The following is a 27,146-nucleotide window of genomic DNA, read 5'->3' as shown; positions in this document are numbered from 1 at the left end:
TGTATTCATTTATTTATTGGCTTAATATACTATTTGCTATTCATGTATTTTTATATAGGTACTTAATTTTTTTGTTTTATTATTTATTATTGGTTTAAGGAATAGTATTTGTGTTTATTTATTTGCCTTAGTATACTGTATATCTTTATTTGTGAGATATTTATGTTCTTATTGTATTATTTACCGGTATAACTGATAGTTTATTTTATTGCAAAGACTTTAAATAAAAACTAGCACATTCAACACTTACAAATATAAATTAAAAGATTTTCGGCCTCTACTTTCTTTTGAAAACTCGTCTTCGCTCATCATTTACTCTTTTTCTGTACAGGTGGTTCAATCACATTCTTGGCACTCTGCTGCCACCCACTGCCCATGCAGTGAAACGGCATGAAACCCTTCGAGCGGCATCGCAGTTTTACCGTTATGATTAAAAAAAAAATAAATAAATAATAATAATGTATATATATATATATATATTTAAAAAATCTAATAATTTTAAACAATGAATACTTTAAATCAAAGGTAAAAATATGTATACGTCATATTTAAGAATATGAAATAGCAACATAAACACAAACGTTAGGCACACGGTCAGCCAATCAAGAATAACCTGTGCGGCGATGATGTAATCAGCCTGCATGTGTAATCGTCTGCAGGTGTGTTGCATGCAGCTAATTGGATAAAAAGTGATGCTTGCATTCACTCTGCATGCCTGCTTATCACCTCATCATCATCGCCAGGTTGGTATGAAACGCAACATTTTTTTTTTTTTCAAGCTGACCTTTGATTTATTTCCGTTTTTCCTCCTGTGCAGCTGCAGCCATGTTGTTTCGCCTGCTCTTTGCCATCTTTTTGGGATTTGCGGGGACCGACATCAGCCCGGCTCTGAATGGACACTGGGAGCTGTGGAAGAAGGCCCACAATAAAGTTTACTCACATCAGGTTTGAAGCACTTCATCTGATTTGTGACCACTTAACTTTGAATGGCGGACGCCTGTTGCGACTTGCTGAGTTTTGTTGTTGTTGTTGTTGTTGTTGTTGTTTGTGTGCGACAAGGTGGAAGAGTCGGGTCGCAGGCGGATCTGGGAGGAGAACTTGCTATTGATCAACGTCCACAACCTGGAGGCCACTTTGGGCCTGCACACCTACGAGCTGGCCATGAACCACTTGGGAGACCTGGTAAAATTCACACTTCGCATTTTTTTTTTTTAATGCGGGAACAGGAAATTGACATTTTTCTGGCATAGCTTTTATTTTGGTGTCAATTTTTGTGTGAATTTTCTACCCCATATAACTTTATTGACCAATTGTGAAAAGAAACGTTAATAAAGAAAAAAAACAGATTAAAATTATTAAATAAAAGAGTATAAAGCCACAGTTCTCATTGTCAATGCTTGGTCTACTTCCTGTTATGCCCTCACATGTGGGAAAGGAGAGCCTCATTTCCAGATGACATTTAATTAATTTATTCCGTGTGCGGCAGGTCCAGAAAATAAACCCTGCCACAGTTTGGCTTTAGCCCCAGATGCTAGCGAGCTCGATTACCTGCTAGCTAACAAAAGGTGCTAACGCCAAACTGAGGCAAAGTTTTTACTTTCTGGACTGGGATTTGCCACCTCTACGCCAGTGCATGATCAACTTCTTGTTTTATTGTTTGCAGACCAAGGAGGAGGTAAGCGGCATGCTAACCGGTACGGTAGTGCCGTCCAACTTGGAGCGGATCCAACTGAACTTCAACTGGGAGCAAAGCACGCCACCGCCATCACTTGACTGGCGGAAGCGCGGCCTGGTGACCGAAGTCAAAATGCAGGTGAGACATCCGCCCCCGCCATATCGAACCGCTCCATATTTGAAGTCCAGCAGGTACTCAACCTGTCTGCAGGGTTCTTGCGGCTCCTGCTGGGCCTTCAGTGCTGTGGGGGCCCTGGAGGGCCAGCTGAAGAACAGAACGGGCACACTGACGTCACTGAGCCCGCAGAACCTGGTGGACTGCTCGCTGGACTTCGGAAACCACGGCTGCCAAGGTGGCTTCATGAGCAACGCCTTCCGCTACGTCTTCAAGAACGGCGGCATCGACCCGGACTGGGCCTACCCCTACATGGCTAAAGTGAGGGTGTCCGTTTTTCATATGTGACAATTTCTCCATAATGCTTTACTGAAGCCTGTTCTGCCTTGGTGGAGGTCATGCTTAAGCATATATGTTTCGTCAGCGTGGCGAGTGCGTGTACAAATCTCAGGATCGAGCGGCCAACTGCTCCGGTTACTCGTTCGTCGCCAAGGGTGACGAAGAGGCCCTGAAGGTGGCCCTCGCCAACGTGGGCCCCATCTCCGTGGCTATTGACGCGTCTCGCACCAATTTCCACTTCTACCGCCACGGTGAGCAAACTTAAATGTTTCCTGACCCACACTTTGAACTTTTTTTTGCGGGGGGGTGCTTACTAGGAGTATACGAGGACATGGGGTGCAGCGACCATGTGAATCACGGCGTGCTGGCTGTTGGCTACGGCACAGAAAAAGGAAGAGACTACTGGCTGATCAAGAACAGGTCTTTATTATAATTTTCTATTATTATTGTTGTTGTTGTTATTCCCCCTCCTCTCTCGACTGTATGGTAGCTGGGGTGCGAAATTCGGCGACCAGGGTTACATCAAGATGGCTCGCAACAGACTGAATCAGTGCGGCATCGCGCTCCACGCTTGCTTCCCGGTCATGTGACCACCACATCCTGCATTGGAGCAGTTTGGGCTTGTTTTAAGAAGAATGATGGATAATAAAGTAAATGTGGCCTTTAAATCGACTGACTGTGCTTATTTCGTCAAGGATTTTCAAGTCCATGTTTTATTCTGAATTTCTTTAATTTGATAGATGCTATAAAAGTGTAACACTAAGGTATCTTAATTTTTCACTTTACGTTTTTGTTTTTAACAAAAGGGTATTACTTGCTTTTTTTTTTTTTTTTTTTTAAACGATTGAAAGGTACAATCTTAAGTACATTTTATTTTATTTTTTTATGTAAATTATCCACTATCATAATTTTGAATAAAAATGCTTAGCATATTGTAGGCCAAATGATTAAAAAAAAAAAAGATTGTTTTTCTATTTTTACTTGTGCATGCACAATTCAATACCCTGTGACATTATAGGCGGGGTTTAGCCCAAGAGTGCGTGTAACTCCAGTTTTTTTTTTTTCTTATGACTGCACAACTCTGACAAAAGAATGACATCACTTTTTTTTTTGTCAGCATCACCAATATATTCAGATTCAAATACTGAAATCACCAAGAAGAATCAATTTGTCATTTACAAAACATAAGACAACACTCCATAAAATTTGTGTACCCCCCCACCCCCAACAATGTTCCTGAAAGTTCCACAAATTCCATACTTGCACATACAAACATCAATATTTTTTTTTTTTTTAAACACGCAGTACATTGATTCTTTGAATTGAACTCACATTTAGAGTAGTTTCGGTTCATATAAACAAGGCAAACTAAAAAGAACCATCCAACTGTAATGAATTCTCAGTTCATTTCCTGGCATGAGGAATGTCCTTGTGTTTAAGGAAAAGCGCTCCAATCCTTTTTCTTTTGCAGAAAAACAAAAGACAGGCTTCATTTCAACGAGAGGGATCCATACAGTATAGTTTTACATATACAATATGTACTGTATGTATATATATTTAGAACTCTACACGTTATACAACATTAAATAGTTGAACCTTTTGAGGGCACTCTTTGGATGAATGTGGGCAGGGAAGGCTTCACTTTGCCCCACTCCAAGATGGCCGCCTTGCTGTGCAACCTATCGACATGTATACATTTATTGCCCTCCCCACAATAGCTGACATTAGCATCCTTTTTGTGTGTATATGTTTTAAATATATTTACATATACTAAACAAATATGTAAATATATTGAAATAAATCATTAAAAAATTATAAATGTATTTTAGAAATATTGAAAATGTATTTTAAATGCATAAATATATTTGAAATAATTTATACATAAATTATATACATATATAACATTGTTTTTGAATATTTGTATATATTCAAAACACTGCATATTAATTTAAAGTTTATTTGTAGTATATAGTATAATTATTTGAAATATATTTATAGATGGCAATATTTTAAAACATGCATTAAATACATGAAAACGTATTCAAGACACATTTTAAATATTCTTCAAATATTTATCATACATTTAAAACACTTTCAATATTTATATTATATATTTATATCTTAGATTTAACCCCCAAAAATGTAAACCAGGTCATAGAGGAGCACAGTCACCACTTTCCGAACACATACGTTTCACCAATGTCAAAACCCCACTTTGATCAAGAACAATTACTGCAAGCAACAAACCGACATCATGGCCATCGTCGGCGTCATTGTCAAACAATGGGGGAAAAAAACAAAGAACGCCACTCATCGCGTTTTGAAAGACACAAATGGCCAGCACACAAAAGACGTCCAAAAAAGTCAGACAACACGACACGAACATGCGTCACGACCGCTCGGCGAATGGACTCGCCCATTTTTTCCCCCCCAAAAGTTCATGAGAAAAAAAAATATACCAGCAAAAGAGCACCCGGGCCTATTACACTAAATGCCGCGCTGCATAAAATGTGAGGCTGAGTTCCCCCTCCTGTCTCTCGGAAAGGCGAAATAAACGCATAGAATGTTATTTTCTGCACATAAACTTATTCTCTCAAAAGTGGATGGACATAATGGCTTTTTGAAGGGTGGAACTGCTCTCATTCAAATTGTTAGCTTATTTTAGCATCAGAACAGCAACACGGTAAAGAGCTTGTCTGGATTGCCAACAGTTAAATGTGTTAAAGATTCCACATAGTAGATTAAATAATGGTTATTTTCCCACATCTTTTGAAAATTTAGATAAAAGTGGATGCTTTCTGTTAAGTGTTTACCTTAAAGCTAGCGGTTAGCCATTAATATCTTCTTAATCTTTAGGCTAAGCTAACTGCTAAATTGCACTTTAATAATGTAAATGGTGAAAACTGTCAAACGTGGACAAAAATGTTTATTAAAGTTTGAGGGGTAGAAATAATTTGTTTCAATAGCATAGCATAAAAAAATTAAATAAAAAGTAGTTTGGATTGCTCATTAGCCAAAAAGTTAAAAAAAATAATTAATTAATTAAATCCTCCTGGTGGGTTCAGGTAGAGTAATTTTCTCATATCTTTTGAAAATATGTGTGTGTGTATTTTATTATTTAAAACTAGCTGTTTTCCCGCGTATGTTTATGCTAAGATAAGCTAACTGCTAAATTGCACATTAATAACTTAAGCACACTTACTTTGGTGCAGACTGTGTCTTAAACATAGACAAAAATGGCTTTTTAGGGGTGGAAATAGGCTACTTTTATTTGCGTTGTTAGCTTAGCATAAAAACAAACCAAAAAAGGAAATGCTAATAGTAAAAAAAATGTTTAAAAAATAATTTACCCCATGATGGGCTCAATGATGGTTTTATTACATCTTTTAAAGAAAAACCGGCACAATAACAAACATATGTGCAAACAATTGCTCAAACGTGGACGAAATTGGTTGCTACACTTCTTTTTTTTTTGACAGAGTATGAAAACTCATTTGAGTTGTCAGCATAGCTTAGCATTAAAAACAAACAAACAGGAAAGCAGCTTCCTTGGGTGGCTAACAGTCAAAGTTGTGGAAGGAATGGCGAAGACTTATTAGAAATATACACTTGTGTTGTAACTTTTATTTAAAAAATTTAGACATAACGAGATGTTTTTGTGTGCTGTAACTCAAAGGCAAGCTAAATAGACAAGCTAGATGTTTTCCTCCAGTGTTAATGCTAAGCTAAGCTAACAGTTGTTTAGGATTGGCCAAACTAGGAATAGAAGTTTAGCCCACATGGACGCACGCAAAATTTAATCCTCAGATGTTGATTGTCCGCACACAAACTGAATGTGAACTTTCGGGTAAGCGATCATGTTAATTTTCTTCATTTCAATGAAATGTTTTGTGCCTTATTTATGTAATCAGTCACTCTCATGCAGCGATGTTTCTTTTGGTCCTGTTTGTGCTTATGACGAGAGCATGAACTTCTGTGAGAAATAAGCGGAAAAGAAGTGAGGACATTCAGTTGGAAATTCCCTCTGAATAATTTCGCTAAGGTGACATGGAATTCACCCTAAAATGGCTGCTTCAGACCAAAATGGCCGTCTTGCTGTTTATTTCGGGAATGGGTCTAGAGACTGTTTTGTTGGTCCTGTTCATGAAACTGGTGACGAGAGCTACTTTGATTTACCTTTACAGGGGGCGCTACTGAGTTCATTTTAGCCAGGTTGTATTGAAAACCCTTGGCAGACAAGTCGAAGGCCCTGTGCTCGAAATTGAACATCAAATCATCCATTTTAGACTGAGGCAACCATTTTAAGCAAATCCACCGCTGCTGTAAAATGCAAAATGAAAGCACTCACCTGAGCTCGTGCGCTGATTTTTTTTTATTTTTTTTTAAATGATGTAAACTCTGCCTACTCTCGGTACATTCTGCTTTTCTGAACCAATCGGCTATATTCCGAGTTAAGAAAAAATTGTGGAATGACGCAAGTTTTCCCATACTCACACATACACATGCAACACGCACGCACGCACTCGCCCGCACCATTAAACAAGTGGGAGTCCCCTAAGGTCGATACTAATCCCCCCAAAGAAGATGATGTCATCCACATTGAGGAGCATTCTGAGGGCTTCCACAAAATGGCGATGCAGAGTTTGTAAGGGGCAGCACTCGGACTCCCGCTACGCCCACCCGCCCGGCTGCTGCCCACCCACCTTGCTGGCGCCACCGGTTACTACTGCAGCACCTGGCCCCGGGTTTCGGGCAACTTTGTGGCGAGGAAGCTCCCTGCGGCCAGCGCGCCGGCAGCGAAGAGGATGGGCACGGCCTTGGTGATGCCCACGAAGGACTGAAAGATGCTGATGCCCAGTACGGCCGCCAGCTTGCACAGGGCGTTCAGGAAGCCGAAGGCCGTGGTCCTGAACGCAACACCAAGTGTGTAAACTTAGCAAACGTATCACGTATTTGGTACTTATTTGAGATTTAAATGTCATTCTCTGCTCATTTTATCATTAGATCAAGCTCTTATTTTGAAACTATTGGCCATGTTTGCTGACTTAGTGTCTGTTTGAGGCATTTATTAGAGTTGAGGTGTTTATTAGCAAAGCCATTATTCATACAAAAGTGTAAATAATAAATGAAAAAAAAACCTGTTTGTAATTTAATTTTCATATTTTTCATTACATAAAATGACATTTTGACATTAACTTAGGTAAGGTGTTCAACATGAAATCATACATATTTTGGGGGAAAGAGCATTTACGAGAGCTAACTTGTAGAGTGGTGGCTACTTATACAAAATAAGTTTGCAAAATATGTTTTTGTGGAATAATGTCATTAGGGCATTCATTACAGAAGAGGCCAATCTTGTCAAAGAAAACACAGTTTGATTATATTTAAGTATTTATTAGAGTTTAGTAATGAGGACCTCATTATTTACATACATTACAAACCAATTATTCATGGTAAGGCGTTTTTTAAATATTTTTTTATATTAGTATCATGTAGATTTCATTTGTATACATATACATCTTTAAATCTATATATCAAGGAAGTGATGTTACCTTTTATCAGATGGGTAGAGCTCAACGGTGATGACGTCTAGGGCGTTCCAGGAGGCGATGCTGATGCCGCCGAAAAGACACAAGAGGGCGATCATTCCCGACTCACTGTTGCCAAACATCAGGAAGAAGCAGCTGATGCACGAAATGACGCTGGACCCCGCTACGTGGATTTAAAAAAAAAGTTAAATTAGCCATTGTTTTAAGGTTTATAATTTCACTGATGCTAATTTGGTTAGCCTGTCTATGACGTTTTGCATTATTATTGTTAGCATGAAGCTAGTGGACTTCTGTGAGATGAACTTACCCAGCATCCTCAAGCGACCGATTTTGTCCATGAGCAGAGCCGACACGATGTTGCCGGGCAACACGGCCAGCGTTCCCAGGAAGTTGACGAAATAGATCATGTAGGCGTTGTTGAAGTCGTCGCTGAAGTCCAGCATGCAGCCCTCTTTGTTGTGCAGGAAGGTGCTGTTCACCAGCTTGGAGTCCACAAGCCTGTACTTGAACAAATCTGCGACCACAGGTACGACAATTTCATTGCAAGAATGTCACAAAAAGTATGCGCAGTTCGCACCGAGTTGTGAATTCATTAATTGATTAACAAGGTCGGCTCTGTTGCCGTGGCCACGGGAGCAGCCTGGCAAAACGCTGTCGCCCCGGGTTACAGACAACGCAACCGTGACGACGGAGGCTACTTAAGGCGCGAGAGTCGTACCCGTGTTGTAAAACAAGCTGGCGATGAAGGTGCAGTTGCGGAAGACGGTGTGCGTGGACGTGATGTCTTCGAAGTAGCACTCCTCAAACACGGAGTCCTCGAACACCATCGACTTCATCTTCAGGTTGAGGAACCTGCAGGGGGACATTTTGTTTCATTACAAAATCTGGCTTTTGACCAAGGGTGTGTAGACTTTTTATAATCCCTCGGGTAAAAAAGCCACTCACTTGTCATTGAAGTAGTAGCCCTGGCGGTGCACCTGATTTTCCAACGTGAAGTTGAAGGTGACGTGCTCCACGCGCTCCTTGCTGAATGTCTTGGTGCGTGACTCGTATTCCTGCTTCTGAATGTACTTGATCATGTCCGGGAACCACACGGTCAGGCCGTAGTAGCTGGACACACACACGCACACACACACACACACACAAATTAGCTTAATCAACTAAACAATTTTCATAGCTTTCCATCACTATCATACAGCATATAATTAAAAAACGAAATTGTTTACCTGAACGACATGCTGAACCAAACAGCCATGAGCATAAACGTAGTCCGCTTGTATTCCGGGCTGAAGCAGGCAATAATGTTATTCCGGATCTGCAACGACACAAATAAACATTCGTAAAATAACGATGAGATGCTCACGCAAAAACAAAACAGGGTTTACAAGGATGTAAAATGCATGCCAAGGCAACAGGTGGCGCCATAACCCTTAATTGTTACTGTAACATCTCAGTTTGCCCATATATGGTGTTTCTCATGATATGTTAGCATGAAGACACCTGAAGTTGAAAACATACAATATTTAAATCTCTTTTGTTATATGTTCTGTTTGTATGTGTTGCTGTGCCATGCGTGTTAAAGTAGCAGTTGTTTGAGGGTGCTATATATTTATATATACATAAATATAAACAACTGTATGCTAATTTCGCATTATATGTTAGCATTAAGCTAGCAAACGTTTGTTGGATGAAAGTATACGGTTTGATTGAACATTTTGGTGTTTAAAGATATAATGTTTAATTATTTTTTTTTATTATTATTTTTTTTATTACAGTAATATATCCTTGAGGTAACGTATCTTGTTTTTTTTACTTCACCTGTTGGGAGAGGCTCATAATTTTGAGGCGGTAGCGTTGCCAGACAGGTGTGTCAGTGCCGCCTTCCGCCAGCTCGTCCATCTGCTTCACTGTTTTGATGGTGGTCACCTTGGATTGAAAATTGTCAAAATTGCCACAATGGTTGCTTTAAAAAAATATATAATGATAATAATTTTTTGATAGCGATGTACTCACGGAAAATACTTTCTCCGGGTGTCCCTTGGCTCGCATGTTGGTGTCATGGACTTGCTTGAGGATCATCCAGCCTTCATCGTGTTTGCCGTTCTGTTTCCCAGACAAAAAGCAAGCAGAGGTTTTTGCCGGTTCGGTGTCAAACAGCGTGGCGCGTTCGGTTGGCCCGACCGACCTCTAAGTAGAAGCGCGGACTCTCGGGCATGGCGCTGAGGGCGGCGATGGCGGCGACCGAAGGGAAGGCGCACACCAGCACAAAGACGCGCCAGCTGTGGAATTGGTAGGCTGAACCCATCTGGAAGCTCCATCCTGAGAAAATAGAGGAAAACGCTTCAATAGATTCCACGCCCCAATTTATACATAAAATTAAACACCTCCCCTCAAATAGATGCTTGCCATTTCACAACAAGGAAAAAACAGGTGGTGCCTGGAATCATGTTAGTAACAAATAAATAAAATATTTTAAAAAAATCACAAATAAATGCCTCCCTATTTCATCCGCTTAAATAAACACCACCCTCAAATAAAAGCGCTCCTAAAAGAGTCACCTCACTCTTCACATCAGGGGAATAACAGAAAGTGTAATCACATCATTTTACAGATGATGTTGTTCATAAAAAAAAAAAAACACCTCTGTCAAATAAACCGTTCACTTAAGTAGACACCTCCTTTTTTCCCTCCATATCAGCAACACAAAAGGCAGTAATTGTGACTATATTAGATCATAGGAGCTAATGTTATCAAATAAGTAAATACAGATAAATTAACAAACACCTCCCTCGTAAAAAAAAAACAACCTCAAATTTAAACCTCACTTTTCCCATCAGGGAAAAAAAAAACGCTGAACAGAGAGTGTAATCACAACATTTGACAGATGCTGTTCACAAATAAATGCTGCTCTCACATAAACACTTCCATCAAATAGACCCTTCAGGAAAACAGGAAGTCGCTGTGACCATATCAGTTTATTGACGCTATTGTTAAAAAAAAAATTTTTTTTTTAACACCTTCCTCAAATAGGTGCTCTCTTTTCCATCTATATTTGAGGAAATAAACGCATCTTCTCTCAGATCCGGCAGGTACCGTAATGGGGGATGATGGCCCAGGCCATGGCCGAGGCGTAGATGCCGCCGATCATCCAAAACATGCAGAGCCAGCTGAGGTGCTCGCCTCGCTTCTCCTGGGACAGGAACTCCGAGTAGTAGGAGAAGACGATGGGAATGGAACCTCCGATCCTGACACAATTGCCGTTTTCAATCCGACCATTTTCTTGACATTTTGGCCGTTAAAGACGTCGATTTAGTTTATTTTGTTTTTACCCGACGCCCGAGAGGAGCCTGCAGAAGAGGAAGGTGCTATATCCCTGCACGAAGGACGAGAAGAAGGAGAAGATGCTGTTGATTGACAGCGAGATGAGAAGCGACTGACGGCGACCGATCCGGTCGGCCATGGCGCCCCACAGGAAGGCTCCAACCATCATCCCGAAATACACAATCAGACCTGAGGACACGCACACACACAGCAAATGACACGAGTGCGTTATGCAATATTAGGTACATAGGTATGTCTCGTTAAAACAGAGTTCTGTGATTTCAGGTAATTAAAAACTTTTTTTTTTAATGCATAATCTGGTCCCAGGATTAGCATCCCTAAATGCTTTGGGTCCGGACTATAATAAAGAAATTCTAATGGGGAACAAACCAAGTAGTGCTCTGAGGTCTGCAGTGGAGCACAGAGTTCAAAGCAAACATGGTGAAGCAGCATTTAGCTGTTATGCTGCACGTTATGCTTTTATAGCCAGATGTAAAATGATGCTTCTTTTTCATACCTACAAGATTACTGAACGCAGAAACGTACCCAGCATGCTCTTGTTGGGCTCGGACAGACACATGTCCCTCTCGGCGCTGGGCAGGACGAAGCCCACCACGAAGATCTCCACACCGTCGGCCATGAGCGCCAAGCCCAGCACGAAGTAGAGCGACCACTGGAACTTCCCGTGGCCGCACTCCTGCAGGATGCTCTCATACTGCTGCGCCAGCTCCTCCTGGTCTTTACGCCTCTCCGCCTCGGACGCCGACACGTCCCGGAACTGCTGCGGGACCGAGCCGGGCCCGCCGGCCAGGCTGCCCTTGCCCGACTCGGCCCGAGGGATGCCCTGGTACTCGCCCTCGTAGATTTCGTCGTCCTCGTCGTGGCCTTCGGTGGAGTCGCTGTGTCCGCCCTCGTCATCGTTGGCCGCCTGGCTGTCGCCGCGGTAGTAGCCGCCGCCGCCACCGCCACTGCCGTCCTGCGCCGGGTAGTCGTCATCGTCGTCCTCCTCGAAGCGGCTGTAGGAGCGGCGGCTGTACTCGTCGTTGACGTGGTCCACGCTGCGGGCAACCTTCTTGGAGGCCTGACGCTTGACTTCCTTGGCGATGTCTTTGGCGCCTTTAATGAAGGCCGTCCGGTTCTGGTAGCCGTCCTCCATCTTGCGGGGGGGACGTTTGGCTTTGGCGGGAAAAGTTGTCAGACTGGAAAGGATGTCAAGAGAGGAATTTAGCCACTGGCAATGTGAGTGGGCTAACATTGTTTTTAAGTGCAGAAATAAACAAGTGCTTCAAAACGTAGAATCAAGCTAATTAAAATCTTTCCCCTGTATAAAAATGACCAAAATTAGAAAATATTGAAAACTTGAATTCACTCTCCTGCAAAACGACTAAAATAGTGTTAGCCAAAGAAAAACATCAATCCAAGCATCCATTTGTTTGCATCTGCCATGCAGGAGGTCAGTGCTGAGTCACACTTGCTGCGGTTTTGTTGATGGATGCGTCGAAAGGCAGACAGCGTACGACAGTAAAGTCTCCCAAATGGAAGAGAGAAGAACGCAACCATTTGAACCCTAACAATAACCCAAATCACTTTCCATTATACGCAAAGTTGTCCGTCGTGTTCATTCCTTTCCAAACTCACTCACTACATTTTTTAAACAAGATTTAACACTATGGCGGCAAATAAACAACGGGAGCCTCCCGGGTGGCTCAAATAATGGAAAAAAAAATAAACGAGTGCCTGCATCAGTCTGAGGAGCGAGGCGCTAAAAACAAGCCAAGCTTGAAATTGATTGTTCATCAAAGTCTGCCCAATCGTGTGTAACATCATCATCTCTTTTTTTTTTTTTTTAAACACCAAAAAGAAGCCCAGTCATGTTTACACAATGGCCACAGGGAGGTGTTTTATTTTCAACTGGGCCTCAGGGGACACCGTATTTTTGCTGCTGAGTGTGCTGCATCTGTGTGTGCGCCTGCCATAAAACAACATGTCATGTTGTGTTTGTGGAGATGTGTGTGTGTGTGTGGGGGGGGGGGGGGGGGGGGGGGGGCACAGCATTCCCTTTTTGAGGTCTGGTAGGTGATAAGGGCCCAGTCAAAATATTAGGGAGGCCTACACCTAACAGTATATAACCCTCTAAGGAGATTGCACACCACAAAAATATATATATATTTAAACAATATTGTTGCACTAATACACAAAAAAATGGCAATTAATATCTTAGTGAAAGCACAATTTTTGATTACATCTTGTGGCAAATTAGCTTTTTTACGGATGGATGGAGATATGGAGAGATAAAGGAATAGATAGATTGGTTTATATTTTCTGACTGTCCCTGAAGGCATCATAAACAATTTTACGATCACAGGTCGTAAATGTGGTGAGGAATTCTATGATTTCAGACCGCCCCTGAAAGCAACACATGACTTAGCTAGACTCAGTATCATTCATTCATGGCAAGTAAAATTGTGATTTCAGACCGTCCCTGAAGGCCGCATGAGTCCCCCCCCCCCCCCCCACCCCCCCCCCCCCCCCCTGTTGGACCATTTCAACCTATGCTAATAAGATAAATTCTAATTGTCATATATATATTTAATTTATAATCATAGCATGCTATGTCTAGTTGTCTACACACAACCACACTAAAACCCAGCAAAATTATACAATTGAATTTACACACATTTGACACATTTTCCAATTTTCCTCGGGCCCCATTCAAGAAAAAACAGCATTGCCATGGCATCGCCTCCATTTGTACACGCCAAAAAAAAAAAAATGCCTATAACCTCACTCTATTTGTCCGCGCTAGCTGTTATTGTGCGCTTCATATTTGCATTAGCCTCTCGCAGGTGCAATTGTGCAAATGAAGCCTCCGGTGCATTCATAATGGCGAGGAGAGGAGGGGAGGCGGGGGAGAAACGAAAGAAGGAAAGGCCTCTGTTGCACATGAGAGAAATAGCAACCAAAACGCCACTCAAATCAGTGGGGATGAAAAAAAAAAACACGCCAAATGGCCAATTAGGTGATTTATTGCGTGGTATCAGTGCAAATCCGCCCCGTTCGAAGCTTGTCACGACCTGCAACACCCCCCGCCCCCCACCACACACTCATATGAGGAAGAAAAAAAAAATCGTGTTAAGTGTTGCGTGCAGTCCAATACGCCAATCGCGACTGTTGCAGTGAGGGCAAAAAAACAAGCATAATCGTTCAAATGCGACGTTTTTTTCCGCGTACGTGAAGTACTCACCGCGCCTTTCGGTCTTCAGAGGATGAGGATAGTGCTGACGATGAGGAGGAGGATGAAGGAGGCGGCTGTTGCTGTGGTGGTGGTGATGATGATGCTGAGGAGCCCACGCCTACACGCAGTCATCATGATGAGCACCCCCAAAAACACGCATCGTTATATGGTAGTGGTGGAAAGTAACGATTTTTTCCCCTTCCCAATCTGAGTATTTTTTTTTCTGACAAATTGCTACTCCCTTTATTTCACACTATGTGTGTGTATATATATATATATATATATATATATATATATATATATATATATATCAAGGAAGAGGACATTTCATTTAGACGTAAATTTCAGTCGACAGCAGGGGGCAGTGCTGCATAAAATGTCAAGCACCTTTTCCTGCGACCTTAGTGCAGTACATAAAAAATAAATCAATAAATGAATGGATGTGTAGTGTGAACCTTCCACTCTTTGAAAACACTCAACATGTTACTATTTTTTTTCCCTCCAGCACACCCGCAACCCTCGAAAGGATAATAATCATTTCAGAAGATAATGGAGGGATATTTGGGGGGGGGGGGGGGGGGGTAATGTGTGTCTCGGGTTCAATCTGTTGTCTGAAAAAGCAACAGATTCACATTACACACTTATCTATTTTCATTCGATTGTTTTAGGTTGACCTAGAAGGAGCAGAAGTCCATGGTAAACTCCTGCATGTCGGCCATTTTGTAGTTGTACCTGTGCATAATGACAATAAATGCATCCTATCCTATCCAAGTTAAGCTACGAGTAGCTAAAACATGCAAACAATGGTAAACATAAAAAAATGCAATGTCACATAAATTGGGACGTCATTTAAAGGGGACGGGTTCCAAAAACTAAGTCTGTTTTAGTAAACTGCATTTATACGTGGTTAACTGGTCAACATACAGTAAAAGCGGCAACACAACACAGATGCTCGATACCACTAGTATTTTTTTCACTGCTAAGTCCCCTTCCATAAATGACAGATATAAGATCTATATCCAAATAAAGCATTATCCCGCCTTATAATTGTATGAAATTAGTGGCAATTTTAATTTCTTCTAATTTCTAGTTCCTGAATGTAAACCGGCCACAAGAGGACGGCCCATTGTGAGCACCGATAACTTGAAATAAGGTTGATTAAGCTGTTGTATCGTGTTGAACAAGTTTCCGATTATCTTATTTAGCACACAACTTAATATAATTTGTTCACGTTTTATTCAACAGTGGTCTTTCAACTGTACAGTGACCCCAAAATACAAAGCTATTAAAATAATCAACCTTACAAACTTGTAATTTTTTTTTCTTTTAAAAATGAGACAAAAGAAAGGAGAGAAAGAAACAAAAAAGATCTGTGGAGCATTAGGGCGGCATGGGTGCCCTTAAGGGAACCCGGGGTGGTGCGACTGGCGGCCTGGGCGGCATGGGGGGAACTCTCTGGAAGCCAAAGGGAGGAGGGCGAGGCGGGGCGGCACCGTAGCCTGGTGGGGGCATGGGAGGGGGCGGTCCTCTCATACCGGGCGGCCCCGGGTGACCTGAGGGAGGGCGACGACGTGTGAATAAAGACGACAGCGAGCAAGCGGCAGTTTTTGGACGTACCCATTGGAGGTCCGTATGGGGCTCGGGGCGGCATGCCCATGGGCGGCGGCGGGGGCATGCCGGGAGGGAGCGGCGCACGGGCTTGATTGGAACCTGGGGGCGCAGGAGGCGGCGGCACCATGCCGGGAGGCGCCGGAGGAGGCATGGGCATCTGCGGCATACCTGAGGAACGCAAACGTGAAAAATTTGATGTCAAAATATAAGAAGAGTCAATATTAAAGACAAATCAAATGCAAATGGTATTTAGGGACAGATGTGTGTGTATGGCAAGGTAACACACCTCCATGCATGGATCCAGGTGGGAAGGGCGGTGGTCCGGGAGGGTGGCCACCCGCCTGTGCCTGATGGTTGTGATGATGCATGGCCAAGCCGGGCGGCATGGCCGACATGGCCCCTGGGGGTGGCATGGGGGGAAAGACCCCGGGAGGCGGCATACCACCCGGCATACCCATGCCGTGTCCCATTGACGTCAGCACAGGTGGCGGCACGGACTGCGGTGGCGGCGCGTCGGCAAACAGCTGATGTGGCCGGTCGGCCTGCGAGAGCGGGTTCTGGGCGGCCAGCAGCCGCTCGGCGGCCGAGCCGTGCCGCTCGCCCTTGGAGTCCTTCTTGAAAGCGTATGACACGGTGATGGGTCGGTTGCACAGGTACTGGCCGTTCATGGCCTCGATGGCGGCGTCGGACGCGTCGAAGCTCGCAAAGTTGATGAAGGCATAGCCCTTGGAGTTGCCCGTGTCGGGGTCACGCATGATCTTGGGGGTCTGCAGGATGACCCCGAAGGCGCTGAAGGTGTCGTAGAGCAGCTTCTCGTCGATCTCAGAGTCCAGGTTGCCAATGAAGATGTTGGCGCCCACGTCCAGGTTCTTGTTGTGCGCCGACGCCTTGTTGACGCGAATGGGCTTGCCGTACAATTTGATCATGTTCATGATTTTGATGGCATAGTCGGCGTCTTCTTCGCTCAGGAACTCCACAAAGCCATATCCTAAAATGGAGGAGAAAATCAGTTATGCAGTAGCGAGACTTCCCCATTGAAATGAACGAGGGCTGCAACTACAACTATAAATAAGTGAATTTCGAAAAGGCAAATTACAAATAGGTGGGGTTCAATGTAACTTTCAATTGCATCAATGCACCCCTCCCCCCCCCTTATTAGCACCTACCTTGGTGTTGGCCTGTCACCCTGTCTTTGGGCATGTGTGTGTTGACAACAGGACCGGCCTGCAGGAAAAGCTCCCATAATAATGGCTCAGACACTTTTTCATCCAAACCGCCCACGTACACCGTGGCATCTGTAAAATTCATAAATAACAGACCATAGTTTAAAAACTTTGTGTATGTACTTGTGGCATAAAAGACATGAACAATTCATAAAACAAATAACTTTCTATGATGAACCTACATAAAGCTCCCTAAGACATTTGTCAACCTATATTTTGAGAGATTAAAAACACAGCTTTATTATGAAAATAATCATAAAGGTTTTGAATTGTTCCTCTTCTGTCGCCGTACTTCATTCTCAAGCCTGTTAGTTAACTAGCCTGCTAGGCTAACCACATCCGTGAGCACATATCTTACTCATTTATGCCCAAAAAACGCACCGAAGTAAATTAAAAAAATCCCATAGTAATGCAGATACAACAGCAGTATTTTTATTTTATTATTTATTGGACATTGCATTGAATAAAACTGAAGAATTTGCGTAGAGTGGAGCTAACGACTATAGCACATGCTTGCTAGCCCCAATAGAGTGGCAAAAGAAGCAACCGGAAGAGGGCATCACAATGGACGAAAAATGTGTTAAAAGAAGCTACGTGTAGAAGCAATATCTTAAATTGTAGATATATATAGTAAAAACGGGATTGAATTACCTTGGTTTCGTTCGGAAATTGGTCCCGCTGCCATGTTGAATGAACAACGGTGGGGAACCGCTTGAAGAGAGCTCCGCCTTTTCCGGGTACGTTTGCGGAAATGTAATACGTCATTTAAAAAAATATATGTTTTCTTTTCTGACGTTTTTAACTTGAGATATTTGTGTAATATTGCTTCATTTTTAATTATTAATAGTATTTATGAACCTTTTAGAGTCCACGCTGAACATTTGTGTCCACCCTGCTTTCATTTTTAAAGCATTTTGTAATGAAATTTCATTGGGGATGTTTGGGGAGCTCTTTAAATACAGTATATCAATATCTATATTTTATACTGATGAACAATAACTCATTGTAGTTACTTTGAAATTGTATGCAGTAAAAAAAAAAAGAAGAAGCAAAAAACATTCAAATTAAAATATGAAACCCTGTAACACACATTTAGCTTCTTCTTTTTTCACACTCTAAAATCGTTTCCAGGTGTCTTAATATCATTTTGGCATGCTTTCGTCAGAAATAGTCCCAAGAATGAAGAATTGCAACCTAATTTACTAGCCTCACTGAAACAAGCCTGTTTTTAGGGGGCTGGCCCAGTCTGATGCAAGTGAACCAGCAACATTCATTTCTACCCAAATACTGGTGGACTAATGGCGAGCTCGGCTTTCGTTACCATGATGCCCAGGGAAACACACAAAAGCCAATTTTATGTTCCGTTTGAAAGAAATTGCAACATCCCATGTGTAAACATGTATCAATGTGTATTTTATTATATATAAATCTACTAAATGTATAAACATTGAATACAAAACTGCGCATAGAAAATACACACAATAATGACCTTGAGAAATCCTTTACAAAAGAACCAATACTGTTCGGTTAAAAGACATAACAGAAACATCATGCGCCAAAGGCAAAATATACAATGGATATAAAAAGTCTACACACCCCTGTTCAAATGTCAGGTTTTTGTGATATACAAAAAAATAATAAGGTAAATCATTTCAAACTTTTTTTCCCACCATAAACGTGACCTATAACCTGCACCTTTTGTGAGGAGAGTAAAAATGAATAACCGATATGTATAAGTGCGCACACCCTAATAACTTGGGGATATTTTCATAGCCACACCACAGCACAAGCTTTGATCCGCAGGGGGCGTATGCACTTTTTAAATCCACTGTAGCGTTTAATACAAGAACAAAAGCTGTAATGAAACAAGAAATGATAGAAATGGCTTAAGTAACATATTTCCTGCTTACACTGACATACTGTACTTCATATGTGAGACAATACAATCATCCAATAGATAAAAGTGAAAGGCAAGGCCGGGCAAATAAACGGGAGCAGTGTTCCAGCTGCCTAATCGAGTGAGAATTTGCATCACGTGAATGGCCTATTGTTCACCATTTGCACCCTTTCTGCACAAACTAAAATTACTGTAGGGATTAAACATGCCTCCGAGTGGTCGTAGGGATGATTGAATCCTTCCTAATCTAATGTTGTGTACCACAAGAGGGAAATGACTTAAGTGCGCATGCTACCAATGTACTCTGTCGGCTGCCTATTTAAATTCCTTCGTTTTGACACGCAGGCGATGCACGGTTCAAATTAGCAGGGAAATATATAGACATGTCACATTTGTAGCGTGAAAGAAATAAGGTCCTATATTGTACCACAGGCATTTCAACTGCTCTTCATCCTTTAACAATGCAGTGAAAATTTACATTGCAATGGTATAGAAGTCATTCAAAAAAAAAAATTATATGAAAATCACAATAAAGTGTTGCTACACCTGAGCTGCTGTCAGACCGACTGAAGAATCACAATCATTTCATTTCCATGCATAATACTGCCAGCCGTCTTTCTGCTCTCCAGCTTTCAGTAATAATGAAAAGGCTCTGTGGACTTGTGTATTTCAGGCGGGCAAGTTATTTACTCAACTGCAGACGGGGGAGGCATTTTGGGGATACAAAAATAAACAATGTTAGAATTGCATTGCAATTGAATGTCTTTTGAAATTAAGAGTGTGAACCAAAATAATAATATGGCTGCAGTAGACCAACGCGATCGTGCATCCAGCTATGTCCATTTAGAAAAAAAAAGTAGTGCTTTGCCACCAATCTTGCGACATCGTGGTGCCAAGGGACCGTGTTGAAGTGAGTTGAGGAGCTTCACTTAGACAAAAGTAGTCATTTGCTGCCGTATGGTCGCATCTTGGCACAAAGGAGCCAAACTGAAGTGAGTTCATCTCAACCAAAGTAGTGCTATGACGCCATCTTCTGGCATCTATAGGGAATTATAAGCCTTCTCGGAATTGTGTCGCTATTTGCAGCATTGCTGCAGTACTTTTTTTTTAAATTTAGTTTGACATGAATTGAACTGTAACATTGTTTAAAATTATTCCAATAAATCACACAAATAAATGCGTAATAGTTGCCTCCCTAACATGTTTCAACGTCCTCGTACATTCACCAATGAAAGGCAGCGACATGAGACAAGACAAAACCTCGAGCCAGCCGGTTGGCCAATTTGGACAAAAACAAACACTGTTAGGCACCAAAAGGTAACAAGCGCGTATTACTTATGGCTTGTTTCGTAGCTGGGTGTGCTTTTCGTAATCATCCTCAAGTGCTGTTACCCGATTAGTGCGAGGGCAGCGTGGCGGCGTTGGCGGCGCTCAGCTGACCCACGGCTAACATCAGGATGTCCTTCTTCTCCTTGTAGAAGCGCAGCTCGCGGCCGGCCAGCCGCGCCTCCTCCAGCTCGCGCTCGGTGGCCGCCATCTCCTGGGAGACGGTGCTCGCCACGCTCTGCTCGCGGTTCACCCAGTCGGCCGCCATCTGCGTGCGCATGTCGTCGTCCAGCGCCCGGTGCGAGTAGTGGGCTAGTACTTCCTGTGGGATGGACCCCAAAAAATGTTTTTGAATTACTCGAGGGATTGACAAACTGTGGTGTGTGCCAACTCCTAAAATAATATTTAGCAATTAGCAAATAGCGCAGGGATTGCTAAAGTGTGGTGGGCACACACCACCAGGTGGTGCGCCAACTTTTTTTTTTTTTTGGGCATAAGAGAAAAACGCCAACCTTAAAATTAAATAAATAAATAAACGTAAAAAAAGTTGCATTCTGTTAATGGGCCACTAGACCACACTTTAGTGGGTGCTCATCAAAGGGGTGCGCTAACTTGTTAAAAAAAAAATGTTAAGAAAGAAAGTTATTAATTCACTTCTAAAATTCAATTCGATTGGGTGCTTCCAAAGTGTGTTATGCAACATCCAGGGGGTGCACCAATTTGGGAGAAAAATAAATAAATAAGTTACATTCTGTTCAAAGGTCCCTTTAGAGCCGAGATTGAGTGCGCACCACTTATGGGTGCGCAATTTATTTATTTTCTCAAAGACAGATGGACAATTTTTCAATTTGGTTAAAAAGTTCAATTCAATATTTTTTCCCTTAACATTTAAAAAATAAAAATAAAAATATATAATTTCGCAGTTCAGTTTAAAAGTTCAATTAGAAACAGGATTGTGCAAAGTGGGGGGCTAAAGTGTGCGGCAATTTGTAAAATAAATAAATAAATAAATCCGGTCAACTGTTTGAAAAAGTGCCATTGGAGGAGGGATTGCACAACTGTGGTGTGCCGACCTGTTAAAAAAAAACAAAAATCCATTCTGTCCAGTATTTACCCTGTGATGTTAAAGGACATGTGTTGTCTTACTTAAAAGATATTTTGCTAGATCTTGTACAAAAACGCTTTTCATGTTCATCAATTTCCCAGCTCTGTTTTCCCACGCTAACTCGACCCCCGAAGAGAATTTTGTCATGTGAGAAGCGATGTAATGATGTGCTACGCTACCTGGCGGGAACACTGCCGTTCCCTCATGGCTTTCAGGCTTCCGTTCCAGTGGAGGAGCTGGAAGACGGTCATCAGCTCCTGAAGCATGACGACACACAGAGCTGTCATTTACCGGGGTACAAATGTGCAAGTGAACACACCTCTTCGGGAGTTCCTATTGGTCAGTCACGCACCTGAAATTCCAGCATTGATTTTCCTTTGTTGGATTCCAACATGAAGCGGAACGCCCCGATTCCCGTGTTGGGGTTGTCGGCCTCCTCCCTATTTCCCTGTGGCAAACGCGCCGTTATTGGGATGTACACAACGGCTGAACTTTATTTGGAATGAATCAGAGACACTTAAGATGAGCTTTAATGTGAAATGAATAAATGTAACTGTAACTAACTTTAACTTAGCAACTAAAACAAAGTAAGCAAAAAAAAAAAAAAACAATCAATAAAAGTTTACAGAACATCTGAACTTTATTTGGGGTTAATCAGAGACACTTACCACGAGTTTGAATGTGAAGTGGACTCATGTAATTGTAACCAAGTAACTGTAACTAAGTAACTTTGTAACTAAAGCAAAATAAGCCAAAACTTGTCAATGAAAAAAAAAAGCCTACTAGAACATCTGAACTTTATTTGGGCTTAATCAAAGGCGCTTAACATGAGAATGTGAACTGTAACTGAACACAAGTAACTCTAAGTAACTGTAACCAATTGTAACTCAGTGACTGTAATTAATTAACTTAGTAACTAAAACAAACTAGGCAAAAACAAAAAAGTCAGGAAAAGCCTACTAGAACATTTGAGCTTTATTAGGGTTAAAAAGAGGAACTTAACATGACTTTAAATGTGAACTATAATTGAGGCCAAGTAACTGTAACTAAGTAACTTTTCATCAAAAGCAATGTAAGAAAAAAAATGCCAGTAAAAGTCTCCTAGAACAACTGAACTTTCTTCTGGGTTAATCAGAAGCACTATAATAGTGGCAAATGTGTGCCGACTCCCGATTTAACATAAGACTTGAATGTAGACTATAAAGAAGCCATTGCAACAAAGTAACTAAATGAAACCGTGACTTACATTGAAGGAAGCCAAGGCCTCGCTGACGCTCTTCTCGATGAAGTCGTTGGTGATGCGTCGGGACGGGTGCTCGTTAAAAACGGAGTTCATGAGGGCGATCTTGGCGGCGCTGCGGCGGGCCTCGGCCTTGGTGGGACAGAACTGTAAAAAAATAAAAAATAAAAAATACATTTATTAAAATAGATTTTTTAAATAAATAGTGAGGGAGAAATGTCCACGTGTTTGCTTATGTTGCTTTAAAATTAAATTAAAAAAATAAATATATTTTTACAAATGAAATAAATAAATAGTGAGGGAGGAATTTCCACGCGTTTCCTTATGTTGCTTTAAAATTAAAATTAAAAAAATAAATATCAATAAATATATAGTAAGGGAGGAATTTCTGCGTGTTTGCTTATGTTGCTTTAAAATTAAATAAAGAAAAAAAAACTTTTTTTTAATGAAATAAATAGTGAAGGATGAATTTCCGCATGTTTATTAAAAAAATAAAATATATACATATAAATAAATACATAAATAGTGAGGGAGGAATTTCCGCGTGTTTGCTTATGATGCTTTAAAATTTAATTAAAAATATATATATTAAAAAAATTAAATAAATAGTGAGAGAGGAATTTCTGCATGTTTGCTTATGTTGCTTTAAATTATTATTATTTTTTTTATATATTTAAAAAAAAATGAAATAAATAAATAGTGAGGGAGGAATTTCTGCGTGTTGCTTATGTCACTTTAAAAATATATATTAAAAAAATAAACAAAAATGAAATAAATAAATGAATAAATAGTGAGGGAGGGAGGAATTTCCGCGTGTTTGCTCATGCAGCAGGAGAGTCGAGCGACGGCTCCGTACTTGGAAACTTCCGAAGCAGCTGCCCCCCGGGAGGCTGACGTAGCAGACGTACGGCGGGCTGCTGGTCGCCACCATCTCGTACACCACCAGCGCGCCGTTGCGCAGGTCGGCGCCGCGGCTCAGCTTCATCTGCCAGAACTCTTGTAAGGCCTCCACCACGTTCACTATACTCAACAACAACACACCAGAGACAAGCCTTTATGAAGTACTCTCCCTCCGTATTTAAGTAAAAGTATAGATACAAGTGCAGGCGCTGAAATATACTCAAATACAAAAATTAAAAGCAAAAAAAATTAATTCCTGCCAATTACAGTATTTATAATACCCATTTAGTTAAACTTGCCACCATTGTTGGTACGAGTAGTCAATGAGTCCGTTTTGACTTTTTTTTTTATCAAAAACAAAATATTTAACTTGGTTCCTTCTGCAATCCAAAAGGGTGTGAGCAGGAATAGGCACATCTCCACATTCTCATAAAAGTATGCAAAAGTCAGCAAAAAAACGCAGTCATAAAAATGTTTTGGATGGGCCGAGCGGGATGATACGATAGCGCTGTCAAAAGTGACTAATGTTGCCGTGGCGGCGCGGTGCCAGCGCGGGCGGTCCGCTTCCTTTTGGATCCAGCGTCGAGCACTTGGCCCGGATGACATTGGAGGATTCGCACCGTAAATCACGGTGTCGCCCAGAGGAATTTTCCTCAGCCTATAATGATGATCCATATCCCTGTTATTCTTCTTCTTCTTATTTACTAGTTGAAGCACTACATTTGTTTACGGTCCCTGGGACACTTCATTAGGTACACCTGCAGTGATGCAGTAAAGAACACATTAACGTATAACTTTAAAAATATGCAATCTAATTAAGTAATAAATAATAGTGATAATACTAACAAATTTGTAACAGTATTATTTTTGATACGCACATGTTTGTGTGTTCTAAATTACTGTAAAAGCTTATTGATCTTTAATGTAATCCCTGCTTAAGCTTTAGTAGTTAATCCTATAATGAATTGGACCACATGTTACATTGACTTGAAAATGGACCTGAAATGAGCAAAGTTGGAATGTAGTTTAATAAAAAAAAAAAAAGAAGGAAAAAAAGTGTATTTTGTAGAGAATAAAGGCAACTTTCCTGCAAAAATAAAGTTGTATTTTCATATTTATTTGTTTAAAATATGACTTTCTTCCTTCTGTAACCTTTCACTTTGATATATGACTTACGACTCTGCTCGTAAGGTGGACTTTTTTCGTATTTATAGACAACAAAAGTCTTGCATAATGCGTCTGAAAGTGATACTTGAGTAAAAGTGCAAGTGTCTTTTGAGGGGGGAAAAAACATACGCGAATAGAAAGTCATATTACTTCAGTAAAAGTCTTAAATTTTAGTTGAATTATATTTTTTGTTATTTTGTTTACTTCTGTGGTATAAAGACATTCGTGTTGATTGACTTATTTAACTTTGTAGTAAAGAAGGTAGTAAGAGGAAATGTATTGAAATAAAAGCACACATTTCGGAAACGTAATGGAGTTTACAGTATGTGAAAGTTACCAGGAATATAAATAGCAAAGTACAGGTACATTTTTTTTCTTTCTTGAGTACCGTAAATAAGTATTTGAACACGAACAGAGTCTTTAAAACACTGTAATCGGGGGTACAAGGCCACCCTCTAGTGGTACGCAAAAGAATCACTGAATTAAATACTGACATTTTGGAATACGTGCTGCAACATTAGAATGTAACTTTGTTGCTATTCCTGCAGCCTGTTTAAACGACATTAATCCGGTACGGCACTTTTATTTTTCAAGTAATGTTTGCTTGTTTACCATTATTACAGTACATTTTTAATGTGTACTACATTTTAATATGATAATTTGCAACTTTATTTTTGGGTGGTATTTGGTGTCAAAAGTTTCATAACCACTGTCATAACGGAAGTTAGGGGTACACGTGGTATTTTTAATTGACGCTTGTGATTTTTTTTTCCCTTTCTTGTTCTCTTAACAATTTCTGTCTGGACCCCAAAAGTTTAGAGGTCCAATAAAGTGCATAAAATGTGTCTAAAAGTACTTACCTCGACCGTAGCCTTGCGTGTGTTTGGCAAAACTGCGGACCACCGCCTCCACCGCCTCCTTCAGCACCGCCGGGTTCGAGTGGCCGGCGGCAGGGAGACCCAGGCCGGCTCCGCCTCCGCCTCCGCCGTACAGGCTGTGGAGCTGCAGCGGCGGCGGTGGCGGCGGAGGCCCCGAGCAGGCGGCCAGCGACGGCGGCGACGGCAACAGCGGAGGGATGGGCACCGTCACCCCGGGCCGGAGAGACGAGGAGGAGGAAGAGGAGCGGAGAGTCCCGCCGACGGTTGGACACGAACCGAATCCGATTCCCGGTTGGAGCCGCTGAGGGCGGATATGGACCGGGAGAACGTGAGATTCCATCGTCCAAAACGCGACGTTCGAACCGGGTCCCGGTGGAGTCGGTACCGATTGAACGGAGAGTTGGTTGTGGTGGGTTAAAAACGAAAGAAATCAAGCGGAATTTCGGTGGGTTTTGTCCGCCTGGAGACCCGAACTGTACTTGACTGTTGTTCTGGTCTGCATCCTGCCAGTCTGCTTGGACTGCTCGGCGAGCTGCCTTCAGGGACATCACGTTAAATACACAGCTCCGGCAAAAAAACATAACAAACGAGATGTTTTCCTACAAATTCACTCACACAAACTAATGGCACACATCAACTACATTACATGTATTATTATATACATTATTTCGTTATTTTCAAATGAAGAAAACATTTAGTTGACAAGTATATCGTGAGTTGTCCGATTTTTGTATATGACATGAAGGCAGCACTGGAAAGTCAGAAATATTAGGCCAAGAAATTTGAGCCCCCTCTTGTTCCTTCCAGTCTGGCCTGCAAATGTGCCTCCTTCACCACCACAACTCTCCACAATACACCATGTTTTCATTTAACGCACTTCATCACAACACGACAGCGGAAGATGAAGATAATGGCGGCCAACCTTTGAGACCACCAACTTTGTGATGGAAAAAACAGGAGGAAATGGAACCTGGCCCCGTACCTACCTCCCCCCACATGTCTTGTATAAATGTTCATTCTTTCTGTGGTCTGGTAGAAGGCCAGAGGAGGAAAGATGGAACATTGTTTTAAAAAGATCCACATTGCGATAGAGATGACGTCAGTGCACATATTTGGTTCCACGACATCCTCCATTTTGGCTATATTTAGGAAATTCAGCCCCTCAAAGACAGTTTTATAACAACATGTAGCGCAATCATGAATAGATTAAAAACAAGAACAGAATCTGCCACTTGGTTTGATGTGGCCATTTTAGGTTGATTTTGGGGTCCATTTCAAGGGGTCCTTCAAAGATGACAAATTAAGCTCCCAATGACAATTTGACAGAACAGGATACAATTTAATAGCAACATCTATGATGATAAGACAACAAGACGCACACAAAAAAAAGTCTCAAAAAGCCATTCCCAGAATGACACAGGATGTCCGACATTTTGTTTTAAAGCGGCCATTTTAGGTTCCTTTTGGTCATTTCTAGGAGTGCTGCAAACATAAACGTGCCTGAGAGATTTGAACCCTGGTTGGAAGCGACCATTTGGGCAAAATCCACGTCGAATGCATAATAGG

General features: G+C 41.5%; 4 protein-coding genes across 4 annotated transcripts; 1 reads left to right on the top strand and 3 right to left on the bottom strand.

Moving 5' to 3' along the window:
• The first annotated feature begins 635 nt into the window (after window positions 1–635).
• LOC147157528 (cathepsin K-like) lies at window positions 636–2,763 on the top strand. The gene is made up of 8 exons (XM_086061973.1): window positions 636–743; window positions 818–945; window positions 1,060–1,182; window positions 1,664–1,813; window positions 1,886–2,110; window positions 2,214–2,379; window positions 2,446–2,548; window positions 2,619–2,763. Exons 2-8 carry the CDS (start codon window positions 826–828, stop codon window positions 2,716–2,718), a joined length of 987 nt encoding a protein of 328 aa, XP_085918099.1. The 5' UTR covers window positions 636–743; window positions 818–825; the 3' UTR covers window positions 2,719–2,763.
• Window positions 2,601–14,410, bottom strand: LOC147157527 (synaptic vesicle glycoprotein 2A-like). The gene is made up of 13 exons (XM_086061972.1): window positions 14,243–14,410; window positions 11,545–12,197; window positions 11,007–11,187; window positions 10,771–10,922; window positions 9,863–9,996; window positions 9,691–9,780; window positions 9,496–9,603; window positions 8,904–8,992; window positions 8,623–8,787; window positions 8,396–8,529; window positions 7,985–8,191; window positions 7,681–7,840; window positions 2,601–7,035 (listed from the first exon to the last, which is right to left on the bottom strand). Exons 2-13 carry the CDS (start codon window positions 12,152–12,154, stop codon window positions 6,852–6,854), a joined length of 2,214 nt encoding a protein of 737 aa, XP_085918098.1. The 5' UTR covers window positions 12,155–12,197; window positions 14,243–14,410; the 3' UTR covers window positions 2,601–6,851.
• Window positions 14,411–15,452: 1,042 nt separating this feature from the next.
• sf3b4 (splicing factor 3b, subunit 4) lies at window positions 15,453–17,795 on the bottom strand. The gene is made up of 5 exons (XM_086063005.1): window positions 17,719–17,795; window positions 17,011–17,139; window positions 16,131–16,832; window positions 15,851–16,012; window positions 15,453–15,786 (listed from the first exon to the last, which is right to left on the bottom strand). The coding sequence occupies exons 1-5, from the start codon at window positions 17,750–17,752 to the stop codon at window positions 15,614–15,616; spliced, it is 1,200 nt and encodes a 399-aa protein (XP_085919131.1). The 5' UTR covers window positions 17,753–17,795; the 3' UTR covers window positions 15,453–15,613.
• Window positions 17,796–18,459: 664 nt separating this feature from the next.
• On the bottom strand, window positions 18,460–26,117 carry lix1l (limb and CNS expressed 1 like). Its single transcript, XM_086062228.1, has 6 exons — window positions 25,563–26,117; window positions 23,492–23,655; window positions 22,642–22,782; window positions 21,748–21,843; window positions 21,575–21,652; window positions 18,460–20,612 (listed from the first exon to the last, which is right to left on the bottom strand). The coding sequence occupies exons 1-6, from the start codon at window positions 25,918–25,920 to the stop codon at window positions 20,361–20,363; spliced, it is 1,089 nt and encodes a 362-aa protein (XP_085918354.1). The 5' UTR covers window positions 25,921–26,117; the 3' UTR covers window positions 18,460–20,360.
• Window positions 26,118–27,146: the final 1,029 nt, after the last annotated feature.

The sequence above is a fragment of the Leptonotus elevatus genome, chromosome 19 (assembly GCF_054856555.1).
Source record: "Leptonotus elevatus isolate MCC_2025b chromosome 19, RoL_Lele_1.0, whole genome shotgun sequence".
Classification (NCBI taxonomy): domain Eukaryota; kingdom Metazoa; phylum Chordata; class Actinopteri; order Syngnathiformes; family Syngnathidae; genus Leptonotus; species Leptonotus elevatus.
The sequence above is the reverse complement of the archived record's forward strand: the minus strand, read 5'-3'. Positions and strand labels throughout refer to the sequence as shown.

Excerpts from the sequence above, each read along its gene's own strand:
- lix1l (XM_086062228.1), bottom strand. The coding sequence starts at position 25,920 with ATGGAATCTCACGTTCTCCCGGTCCATATCCGCCCTCAGCGGCTCCAA. Across the intron at positions 22,783-23,491 it reads GCTGCTTCGGAAGTTTCCAA|TTCTGTCCCACCAAGGCCGA; the intron begins GTACGGAGCCGT and ends ATTTTTTTACAG. Across the intron at positions 21,844-22,641 it reads AGGCCTTGGCTTCCTTCAAT|GGAAATAGGGAGGAGGCCGA; the intron begins GTAAGTCACGGT and ends CGTTTGCCACAG.
- LOC147157528 (XM_086061973.1), top strand. The coding sequence starts at position 826 with ATGTTGTTTCGCCTGCTCTTTGCCATCTTTTTGGGATTTGCGGGGACC. Across the intron at positions 2,111-2,213 it reads CCTACCCCTACATGGCTAAA|CGTGGCGAGTGCGTGTACAA; the intron begins GTGAGGGTGTCC and ends ATGTTTCGTCAG. Across the intron at positions 2,549-2,618 it reads TACTGGCTGATCAAGAACAG|CTGGGGTGCGAAATTCGGCG; the intron begins GTCTTTATTATA and ends ACTGTATGGTAG.
- LOC147157527 (XM_086061972.1), bottom strand. The coding sequence starts at position 12,154 with ATGGAGGACGGCTACCAGAACCGGACGGCCTTCATTAAAGGCGCCAAA. Across the intron at positions 11,188-11,544 it reads GCCCAACAAGAGCATGCTGG|GTCTGATTGTGTATTTCGGG; the intron begins GTACGTTTCTGC and ends GCGTGTCCTCAG. Across the intron at positions 8,993-9,495 it reads TTATGAGCCTCTCCCAACAG|ATCCGGAATAACATTATTGC; the intron begins GTGAAGTAAAAA and ends GTGTCGTTGCAG.
- sf3b4 (XM_086063005.1), bottom strand. The coding sequence starts at position 17,752 with ATGGCAGCGGGACCAATTTCCGAACGAAACCAAG. Across the intron at positions 16,833-17,010 it reads GGTGACAGGCCAACACCAAG|GATATGGCTTTGTGGAGTTC; the intron begins GTAGGTGCTAAT and ends CCTCCATTTTAG. Across the intron at positions 16,013-16,130 it reads ACCTGGATCCATGCATGGAG|GTATGCCGCAGATGCCCATG; the intron begins GTGTGTTACCTT and ends TGCGTTCCTCAG.